The sequence below is a fragment of the Artibeus jamaicensis genome, unplaced genomic scaffold (genome assembly GCF_021234435.1).
Source record: "Artibeus jamaicensis isolate MK-2021 breed Jamaican fruit bat unplaced genomic scaffold, CSHL_Jam_final contig_240, whole genome shotgun sequence".
NCBI classification, from domain to species: Eukaryota; Metazoa; Chordata; class Mammalia; order Chiroptera; family Phyllostomidae; genus Artibeus; species Artibeus jamaicensis.
In genome coordinates, this window is record NW_026521506.1 from 3,895,295 (window position 1) to 3,907,542 (window position 12,248).

Sequence of the window (12,248 nt, forward strand, 5' to 3'; positions counted from 1 at the left end):
AGGAAATAATAAAGAATCTAAAAAAATGATACAAAAGATTAATAAATCCAAGAGCTGGTACTTTGAAAAGATAAACAAGACGGGCAAAACTTTACCAGACTCATCAACAAAAAAAAAAAAAAGAAAGGACTCAAAAAAAAATCAGAACTGAAAGAGGAAAAATAAAAACTGACACCTAAGAAATACAAAGGATTGTAAGAAAATATTATGAAAAACAATTTGCCAACAAACTGGACAACCTGTATGAAATGGAAAAATTCCTAGAAACATATAATCTTCCAAAACCAAATCACAAGGAATAAGAGAATCTGAATAGGCAGATTACACCTAGTGAAATTGAAACAGTAATAAAATAATTCCCAACAAACAAAATCCCTGGACCAAATGGCTTCACAGGTATATTTTACCAAACATTCCGAAAATGAATAACACCTCTGTTTCTCAAACTATTTCATAAAATTTGAGTTGAGAGGAGGGAAGGCTCCCAGACTCATTATATGAAGACAGCATTATCCTAATTCCAAAACCAGATAAAGACACTACAAAGAAGGAATATTATAAACCAGTATCTCTGATAAACATAGATGTTAAAATTTTCTCAAAATCTTAGCAAATACAGCAACGCATCAAAAAAACTATATACCATAATAAAGTGGGATTTACTCCAGGAATGCATGGTTGGTACGACATTCGCAAATCAATAAATGTGATTCAAAATGAAGGATAAAAACCACATGATCATATCAATAGATGCAGGAAACTTTTAATAATATCTAGCACCTATTTATGATAAAAATCTGAGCAAAGTGCAAATAGTGGGAACATACCTAAACATAATAAAAGCCATGTATGACAAACCCATTGCTAACATCAAACTAAACAGGCCAAAAATTACAAGCATTTCCCTTACCATTGGGAGACGACAGGGATGTCTACTTTCACCTCTCTTATTCAACAGAGTACTGGGAATCGTAGTCAGAGCAATCAGACAAGAAGAAGAAAGAAAAGGCATCCAAATTGGAAAGGAAGAAGTAAAACTGTGTTTATTTGCAGATGACACGATACTATGAAAATAAAACCCCAAAGATTCCACCAAGAAACTGATAGAACTGAATAATGAATTCAGCAATGTAGCAGGATACAAAATTAATATCCGAAAATCAGGTGCATTTCTATATGTCAATAATGAACTAATGGAAAGGGCAATTAAGAAAACAATCCCATTCACAATTGCTTCAAAGAAAGGAAAATACCTAGGAATAAACCTAACCAAGAACGTAAAAGACCTGTACTCAGGAAATTATAAGATACTGAAGAAAGTAGTCGAAGAAGATACAAATAAATGAAAGCAGATACCGAGTTCATGGACAGAAAGATGTAACATCATTAAAATGTCCCTACTACCCAAAGCAACCTATAGATCCAATGCAATTCCTACCAAGATTTCAATGACAGGGGACTTCCGCCAAGATGGAGGCGTAGGTGGAAGCACTGCACCTTCTCACACAACCAAGTTTAAAAACAACAAAGTTTTAGCAACAAAAATGCAACCAAACCACAGAAAATTGAACTACACAGAATTCTGACAACAATGAACCCTTCAGCCAAACCGGTAAGAGGGGAAGAGCCAGCGGCAGAGTGGGGTCGGGCAGGAAAGATCCACCGGACCAACCCGGTGCACAACCCAGGCGCACAACCCAGGGCGCTGGCAGCCATAGGGGGATCCCAGGTGTGGAGTAGCAGGCAGACCCACTGAGGGCGCAAGGCGGTGGACTCACTGAGGGCTGACCACAGTCACATTCAAGCTCAGATAAACGGGTGAAGGAGCAAAGCAGTGAGACAGACCGTGCAGGCCCCAGTGGTGGAAAGTGGCAGAGGGAACCGCCATTGTCCCTCTCTGACCCGCCCCCACATACAGGGTCACAAACCAGCAACCTGGGTGGCCCCGCCCTGGTGAACACCTCCTCCTACGTAACAGGCACGAAACAGATCAAAAACATGGCTCAAGAACAACTCAGAGCCCCAGAGTCAATAAATCTAAGCAATGAAGAAATAGACAAACTTTCAGATGCACAGTTCAAAACACTGGTGATCAGGGTGCTCACAGAACTGGTTGATTTTAGTCACAAATTAGAGGAACATATGAAGGTGAAACTAATTGAAATGAATGGAATTGCTCAGGAAACCAATAGCGATGAAAAGGACACTGGGACTCAAATCAATGGAGTGGACCAGAAGAAAGCAAATAATGGCCAAACAGAAAAGAGTGAAGAAGCAAGAATTCAAAAAAATGAGGAGAGTCTTAGGAACCTCCAGGACATCTTTAAACACTCCAACATCCGAATTATAGGGGTACCAGAAGGGGAAGAGGAACAGCAACAAGTGGAAAACTTATTTGAACAAATAATAAAGGAGAATTTCCCCAATCTGGCAAAGGAAATAGACTTCCAAGAAATCCAGAAAGCTCAGAGAGTCCCAAAGAAGTTGGACCCAAGAAGGAACACACCAAGGCACATCATCATTATATTAGCCAAGAGTAAAATGAAAGAGAGAATTCTAGAAGCAGCAAGAGCTAAGGGGACAGTCACCTACAAAGGAGTTCCCATCAGACTGTCAGCAGATTTCTCAAAAGAGACCTTACAGGCAAGAAGGGGCTGGAAAGTATTCCAAGTCATGAAATCCAAAGACCTACAACCAAGATTGCTCTATCCAGCAAAGCTTTCATTTAGAATGGAAGGACAGATAAAGTGCTTCTCAGATAAGATCAAATTCAAGGAGTTCATCATCACCAAGCCCTTATTATATGAAATGTTAAAGGGACTTACCTAAGAAAAAGAGGATAAAAAAGATGAACAGTGAAAGGACAGCAAACTCAAAGTTATTAACAACCACACCTAAAACAAAAGCAAACTAAGAGGACAGCTAGATCAGGAGCAGAACCATAGAAGTGAAGATCACATGGAGGGTTAGCAACAGGGGAGTGGGAGAAGGAGAAGGGGGGAGAAGGTACAGAAAATAAGTACCATAGACAATAGGTAGAAAATAGATAGGGGGGAGGGCAAGAATAGTATGGAAAATATAGAACCTAAAGAACTTGAGACACGTGGTCATAAACTAAAGGGGGAGAATGGTGGGGGAGGGGTGTGCAGGGTGGAGGGGAATGAAGGGGGAAATAGAACTGTAATGGCATAATCAATAAAGTATATTTAAAAAAAAGATTTCAATGACATATTTCACAGAACTAGAACGAATTTTTAAAAAATTTATATGGAACCACAAAGGCCCCATATAGCAACAGCAATCCAGAGAAAGAAGAATAAAGTTGGAGAAATCATGCTACCTAACATCAAACTGTACTATCAAACTGTACAAACTGTACTATTTGAAGGCCACAGCAACCAAAACCGCCTGGTAGTGGCACAAAAACAGACACACAGGTCAATGGAATAGAATAGAGAACCCAGAAATAAACCCACATGTTTGTAGTTAATTAATACTCAAGAAGGGAAGCAAGCATACACAGTGGGCTAAAGTTAGTTTATTCAATAAATAGTGTTAGGAATACTGGACAGATATGTGCAGAAAGATGAAACTAGACCACCATATTATACCACACACAAGAATTCAAAATGGATTGAAGACTTAAATGTTAGACCCAAAACCATACAAATCCTAGAAGAAAAAGTAGGCAGTAAAATCTTGGACATTGTTTGTAGCAATACTTTATCAGATATATTTCCCTAGGAAAGGGAAGCAAAAGAAATAATAAACAAATGAGCTTATTATTCATAAATAAATAATAAATCAAACCAAAACATTTTGATAATTAAATTATTATTTAATCAATAATTATTAATTTGTTCACTTTTTATCAATAAATCAAACTACAAAGTTTTTGCATATCAAAGGGAATCACCAGCACAATAAAAAGACAACCCATGGAATGGGAGAACATATTTGCCAATACATCTGATAAGGGGTTCATACCCAAAATTTATAGAGTAGTTACAAAACTCAACACCAAAAAAATAAACAACCCAATTAAAAAATGGGCAAAGGACCTGAATGGCCACTTCTCCAAAGAGGACATGCAGATGGCCAAGACACATATGAAAAGATGTTCAACATCACTAATCACCAGAGAGATGCAAATTAAATTCACAATGAGATACTATCTCAAACCTGTCAGAATGGCTATCACCAAAAAATCAACAAACAAGTGCTGGCTAGGATGCAGAAAAAGGGGAACCCTTTTGCACTGTTGGTGGGAATGCAAACTGGTGCAGCCTCTGTGGAAAGCAGTCTGGAGATACCTCAAAAAATTATAAATAAATCTATCTTTTAACTCAGTGATCCCACTTATGGGGAAGATACCTAAAGGAATCCAAAACACTAATTTGAAAGAATTATAGCATCCCTATGTTTATTGCAGTGTTATTTACGATGGCCAAGATATGGAAGCAGCCCAAGTGTCCATCAATAGATGAGTAAATAAAACGACTAGGGGACATTTACACATGGAATTCTACTCAGCTGTAAGAAAGAAAAAAAAAATTTACCTTTTGCAATTGTATGGGTGGACCTGAAGAACATTATGCTAACTGAAATGAGCCAGTCAGAGAAAGATAAATACCATATGATTTCACTCATATGTAGAATCTAATGAACCAACTACTAACAAGCAAAAGAGACACAGACTCAGATGGACATCAGATGACAGCTAGTGGGGATGGAGGTTAGGGGGTGGAGGGACTGAGCAAAAACAAAAAAGGACTCATGAATATGGACAATAGTGTAGTGATGGGGGGGGGACAGGGGTATAAACAAACAAACTCAAGTAAGCCCGTGACTAATTTTTAGCCAGCACTCTTGAGTTAGAAGAGGAATCAGCTTACTATGACCTATAGATCAAATCCATTAGGCTTTTATAAAGTTTTCCTAGAACACAGACACACTCATTTATTTACATATTTGCTACAGCTACTTTCTCACTATAATGGCAGAATTGTATAATTTCAACAAAAACCGCATGGCCTACAAAACAGAACCAAATATTTACTAGCTCACCCTTTAGAAAAAAATGTTGCTGACATTTTTTTTTTAGAAAAAAAGGAATGAATACCTAACTACTACCTTTTTCTGAAAGGCATTAAGAAAACTAGAGTGCTTATTGTTGACTTCAACAATCAAACAAGTCCTTCTCTAATATCCTTTCCTGTAATTTCTGAAAGATGGCTTTTTGCCATCTTGATGCAGGATTCATTTGTATGGGGTCTATGTCTTGACAGCTCAAGAGCCTAAGCTAATCACTACCACCAATTCCTACTTAAGTTTTCTAAATGTAATGTCAGACCTGAGATCGCAATCACCATGAAGACTCTACTTCCACCCTGGCTGGTGTAGCTCAGTGGATTGAGCGCGGGCCTGCGAACCACACAATCAGGGTTTGATTCCCAGTCAGGGCACATGCCTGGGTTGCAGGCCAGTTCCCAGCAGGGGACTCACGAGAAGCAACCATACATTGATATTTCTGTCCTTCTCTCCTTCCCTTCCTCTCTAAAGATTAATAAACAAAATTTTTTTTAAATGTTTGAAAAAAAAAAAGACTCTACTTCCTTGTTTACCCATGTGGTAAATAGCCCCAGACCATCTAATGGGGTATAAACACTGTTTTTTATATTTAGGATATAAACCTTTTGATATACCAGAATCATTTAGGGAGCAAATGAATATTTTTAATTATAGGATGGTAAATAAGGATTTCTCCTGATTCAGCCAAGCACCCTGTAATGTAAATGTATCTAAAATGCATACCTCCAAAACTAGATATCCATTCTGCCAATGGCTGGTGAAAGAGATCACACCTGAGATAGATATGTACGAGGTATTATCTGTCTAAATTGTTCCTAAAGAGAAAACAATGGGAATAAACAAGGGGAAACATTAAAAAATGCCATGAAAATTAGGATGCTGTGTCAGTGAACTGCTCTGGCCAAATGAAACAAGGCCTGCATGGAATCTGAATTAAGGAGGAATCCAATAAATTGTAATACTAATCGGAATTAGAATTCTTAATGTCAATTTTTATGTCACTGAAAAATTCCTTTCTCAGACAGAGGGGAAGATGAGGGAGTCAGATAGCCAGAAAGAAACAAACACTAAGCCAGGAAGATGAACTTTCTAAAATCTTCTGTATCAGGAAAAAGAGGCTAAGAATCACTATAAACTCTACTAGAAAGGGGGAAAAATTCAATAATTTTTCAGCAAGTGTTTATATAGCATCTATATACCAGGCACTGAGGTTGGAGTTACTAAAAAATACACAAAACCCTTGTCCTCATGGATCTTACATTCCAGTGGGCATTAGGAATAAAATACATTGCATATTATATGGTAGTAAGTGCTCAGAAGAAAACTAGTGAATGATGGGGAGCCCTGAGAGGGGTGTCCAGGGAAGGCTACACTGACGAGGCAACATTTGAGTACTTCTGAACTAATGTGCTTCATAGTATAATTGAGGGACTAGAACAGACATGATCCGGGATTATACCCTAAGAATCCTGAAACACCAATTCAAAGGAACCTATGTGCCCCAATGTTCATAGAAGCATAATTTACAATAGCCAAGTGTTGGAAGCAACCTAAGTGCCCATCAGTAAATGAATGGATCAAAAAACTATGGTACATTACACAATAGAATATTACACAGCAGAAAGAAAGAAGGAGCTCCTACCCTTTGTGACAGCATAGATGGAACCGGAGAGCATTATGCTCAGTGAAATAAGCCAGGCAGTCAGTGAAAGACAAATATCGTTTGATCTCACCTATAAGTGGAAACTAAATAACAAAATAGACAAGTAAACAAAATACAACCAGAGGCACTGAAATAAGGAACAAACTGACAGTAACCAGGGAGGAGGGGGAGAAGGATAATGGGGGATAATTAGCAAAGGGCCATCAAGGAATATGAAGGACCCATGAACAAAGCCAAAGGGGGTAGGTTTGAGGGTGGGAGGCAGGGATAGGTGGGGAGGGGAGCGTGATAGGGTGAAAATGGAGACTACTGTACTTGAACAACAATTAAAAAATTTTAATCAAATTATTCATATTCATGGAATATCCATGTGTGTCATGGGCTTGCAATGATGATTGCCACATTGTTCTTCAGAGACAGTAGCATAACTTATTCTCTATAAGGGCAAAGTTCAACATAAGAAAGTAGTGTACATTTTCCCAGCTACATAAAAGCACACATTCAAGAAAATCACTCTTTGAAATGTTCCCAAAGCAACAAAGGACTAAAAAGGTATAAACCCACAAGGACAAAACAAATAGAAGAAACAAGAGATGTCAACAAATAGGCAGATAAAATAAAAACAAAAAGAACTGAGGAAATTACACTGGAAAGAATTTTTATGTGGGCATACTATCTTAAGAAAGTATATGGCAGGATACAACAAAAGACAAAGTTATAGCAAAGCAGTACTGACAAGCATCTCAAGCTAGATCAAAATGCTGACAGAAAAAAATGTAGCCAGACACCCCAATGTTAGTTACACAGGGAAAACCAGTAAAACGGGGGAAGGATATTGCTAATCCCAAGAAACAAGAATAGAGGAAAGAATAGAAAGACAACTCTACATGAGTTTTAAAAATGGGTCACTGCCACACAATAAGGAAGTTTTAACCTATGGGGCTTCCAGTCTTGCTGTTAAATTGACACCTGGACGTAGTGAAGAGAGTAAATTGGCTGCCACCACTAGACTTACTTCAAAGAAAAGGGTACATTTAAACTAAAAGCTCCGTATTTTCTATACGTGTTGATCACCAAAAGCCAAAGCTGGGTCCCTATACACAGCATTAGAGCACAGGTGGCAAACACAAGGCCCACAGGCCCAATCCAGCCCACCACTTTGTTTTATCCGGCCCAGCACTTTGTTTCTACCAGGGGCAGCACTGAGCTCTCACTTAACTGTTAAAGTGTAGTTACATTTACACAGTCCTAAAATGACATTCAGCCCTCTGAAGGCAACTGTGAGGCTGATGTGGCCCCTGGTGAAAATGAGTTTGACACCCCTGCATTAGAGAAAGGGGATAAGGATTGGGAAACCTCTCCTCAGTCATACATAAATTTCAAAAACAGAAAAGAACTGAGAAGTTGAGCATAAGCACTCCCTAAAATATAACCAGTGAAGCAGAGAATATAACTTCTCTGAGAAGTCTCAAAACCTAAGACATCTACATGTTACAAAATCTTCTGTAAAAGAGCATAACACCTAACAAAGAATAACAGAAAAGTATTCCCATTCTTGAAAAATCAGGATTACTGTATTTTTCTACCATTCACTCCTCTTTGTATAGAAGTCAACTATTTCCTCCAAACGCTCAATGCAAATAAAAACAATAACATACTTAAAAGGTAGGGAGAATAACACTTTCCTATCTGTTACACTTTTACAGCATCTCCTGCACTTACTTTAACAGACTTGGAAATATAAAATAAGGGGTGTATCGAAGTCCCTTGTAAAGGTATTTTTTAAATCAAGTGTGAACTCTTAAAACATCTTCAAGTTTTAATAGTTCACACCAAAGATTTTATTACAGTTTCACATTCGCTTATTTTCTGCCCACATTAAGATTATTGAGAAATACTTAAAATTTAAAAACAAAAGTACTAGAGAGAGCAGAAACTAATACAAATACAAGTTACAGTGACAAAAGAAATTTTCTCATAAATACCATCCCAAATTTTATTATCATTAATAAAATTTTTAAAGTATAAGCTGGGCACTCCTCTCAATTAAAAAAAAAACCTATAGAGAATACGCTAATTTCTTCTTTATGGATAGTCTTCACAGTTAAACACGTATTGTATACAGATATATGTCTTACCTATTAAAGATTTGATATTTTCTAAGATTAAATCACTGGTAATATTTCCTGATAAATCTTGCCCCAATTCAGCAATCAGCTTGGCATAACCTTCATTCTCTTCTCTTAACAAATTGAATTTTTGTTGCTTATAACTGAAATTAGATAAACATCATATGGAAGATAAAATTAATTTCAATTAACAAACTTGCAAAAAGAGTAATGTATTATTGAATTTTCTTATCTCTCATATATAGCAATAATAAAAATAACTGTTAAAAATTTACCTCTTTGTTTATCTTTTAGGATAGAAAATTACAGTCGTTCATAAGAGACACCCCAATGTTAGTTACACAGGGAAAACCAGTAACCCAAGGGAAGGATATAGCTAATCCCAAGGAACAATAACATATCACTATTTCCATGACTGCCTAAGAATATACCCTAGAGTACAGCCATAATCTAAAGTATTTTATGGGTAATAATAAAAGCACTGAATATTATTTTAACTTTTAATACAAAAAATTAACATTGGTTTCACATAGATAATGTTCATTGCTGACTCAATCATGGGCTACTTTTAAGAGAAAAAAACACAAGACACATGTTAACAGCAACAAAAAAAATCTTTAAACTGCCTTTAGAAACTTCTAGTATTCAAAATGAGAACTAAAACACATACTCAGGTACTTGACTGCAATATAAAAATACATGTACTTACAAGAGTTTTGTCTTGATTTTAACTGACTTTTGATTGAATTGCTGGGATTGTTTGATAAGCCCTAATGATTCCAATGTTTCTGGATCCAGGCGTTCCTTTAGAACTGTGTCTGAAACTAAATACTGTATTAAAAAATATTAAAGGCCATTTATTACTCGGCATTCCAACTATGCACCACAATCTTAAATATACTGAAAATAATTAAAATATTAAAATCATACTAGAGATATCAACTTATAATTTATAACAAAACTTAGAACTTCAACAAAAATGATAACTCTCCAAATAAAGTAAATACAACATATAGCTCTTTTTTTAAAACTTGCTAAGACTGTATATGCATGCTGTCCACAGCCTATAAATGACAAGAATTACAGATGAAATTCTGATTGAAATTGAGTCAAATGAATTTTGTTTAAGTAAACGCAGCACTTAAACCTTCTTCAGTTTCTCCCATTTAAGTCAAATAATTCTATTACAGCAAAGACAAAGACATTCTTCCAGGTCTGAGTAATGGTATTTCTTCTGGTTCTAAATTTATGAACATGAAATGGTTTACTAGGCAATGATTATAACAAGTTCTAAACTTTACTGTTTTTAAACTCCATTCTTTTTCTCTTTGCCTAATAAAGAGTTTATAAAAATTATTCAGTTTAAAAGCTGTCCACATCATTTCTACTCACTTGATAGATGCTTACCTTTTACTTGGTTAGAAACTTACTAGGTCAGAAATAGCACCAAAGGTGGCTTTATATGTATAAATAGCTTAAGTGAGATATATATATATATATATATATATATATGGCAGTATGCCAATTTCATAGACATGATTAGCATGTTTAATTCTACAAAGCATTCATTCCATTTCAAGAACACACAAATCATACCTTAAAACAAATAGTCAACTGAATGTCAATATCCTTCTCCATTAACATGATTAACTGTGATTATATTTGTTCAATGTAAAATTCAGAAAGGAAATATATTTTTTAAAACTTACCAAACATGCTAATACCAATTGTGTAAAATAGTCTCTCTTGCCCTTTTCTTCTAAACAATTTGTCTCAATATCTACAATGATGAAAGGAAAAAAAAAAGATGAAAGTGTGATTGATTTTCTAGACTCTCTCCAGCGCTATAGTAAGATAATACAACTTCTTTAAAATTAGCTTATTTTAAAATGTCTCATTTTGGAAAAAAATGGAAACTATAGAAAAATATGAGCTGTCCTTCATATGCATATGAATGCTAAGAATTAATTTCTCCCAATACTCAAGGCTGACCCTGTGACAAATGGCATATCCATAAAATGGTAAGTCAATTACACAGGAGCTATGTGCTATGGCACTAGAAGCAACAAAGTTTCAAAAAGTACTGTTTTCAGGGTGGGGAGGACAGTGGGTGGAGGTGGAAGAGGGTATGGGGAGATAAATGGTGATAGAAAAAAAGAAAAGAAAAATTGTGTTTTCAGAAATGAAAAAATTTTAAATAATATATTTTATGTAATATAAAAGAAAGACCCAAGATATTTAAGCAAAGTTTAAATGACCACATGTAAGAGATGCTAAAGAAAAGATTCCTTCCTTAGGTGGAAAGATGAACTGGGTGACAAAATTTCTTCTAATACTAAAGATCTTATTACTCGTTAAGGTCAAATCTTTAACCTTGGCTACCTTGGTACCATGTACCATATTCTAACCAAGCTACCTTGCCACCAACTCTATGAAAAGAACGTATTAAAAGATTTTATTTAGCTTTGAAAATAGTTTATTTCATAATTCACAAACATACAAGCCCTCTGACCACTATGCAAGGCATCATAAATTACACAAAAACTTAGAGAAGAGTACATTTGTCTTACATGATTCAAAGTAAAGTGCATTTTAAAGCAAATGGGTATTAGCCCTGGCCAGGTAGCTCAGCTGGTTAGGGCATCATCCCAATACACCAAGGTTGTGGGTTCAATCACCAGTCAGGGTACATACAAGAATCAACCAATGAATGCATAAATAAGTACAACAACAAATTGTTTCCCTCTCTCTAAAATCAATAAGTAAAATTTAAAAAAATAAAGCAAATGGGTGCTAATTGCAGGAGACGGGGGAAGGAGGCGGAATGCAGGCAGGCACCAGGAACAGGGGCATGCACTTTTCTAGTGTTCATTGCAAAGGCAGTTACGTGCAACCTATGAGCAATTATCCAAAGTTAGCACATCCAGAAGAGGTGCTGTGTCTCATGGTTTCTGTCTATATAATAAAATGCCAAGATTTCTCCAAAGTACAAAGCCTTCTTACTAATAGTCTTGGTACCACTAACAGAAAATGATTATTAAATGTCTTCAGTGTGTTTTCATTACCACCACTCCTAAAAAGAAAAACCATGTTTCACATAAAAGGTTTATAATATAATCTAGAGGCAGAATTAGTGCACATTTAAAACCTGAAGCTAGGCAAGGCTGACTATTTCTGATCATGTTTTCATTGCTTCCACTGCTTTTCACTTTTTCTAAATGGGCACCCAGTTTCTTACCATTTAAAATACACGTGAAAGATATTTTTAACATTTTATTTTGAATTACAAGTCTACTTAACAAAAATTATTCATGATTTTTGTTTTATTCTCACTAAATACTTTTAAAAACTAAGAACTCCTTAAG

At 35.9% G+C, this 12,248-nt stretch overlaps 1 protein-coding gene across 8 annotated transcripts in view; it reads right to left on the minus strand.

The window, feature by feature from the left end:
• The window catches only part of THOC2 (THO complex subunit 2), a 128,241-nt gene that overhangs the window by 83,121 nt on the left and 32,872 nt on the right, over positions 1 to 12,248 (minus strand). For all 8 annotated transcript variants that reach the window (XR_005083761.2, XM_037154129.2, XM_053662328.1 and 5 more), the window contains exons 5-7: positions 10,593 to 10,663; positions 9,593 to 9,714; positions 8,893 to 9,026 (exon numbers count right to left, since the gene is read on the minus strand). Coding sequence is in view for 7 of the 8 variants with exons in the window: in XM_037154129.2 (XP_037010024.2) it covers positions 8,893 to 9,026; positions 9,593 to 9,714; positions 10,593 to 10,663 (327 nt within the window). In the remaining variant the exon portion in view is untranslated. The remainder of the gene's footprint in view (positions 1 to 8,892; positions 9,027 to 9,592; positions 9,715 to 10,592; positions 10,664 to 12,248) is intronic.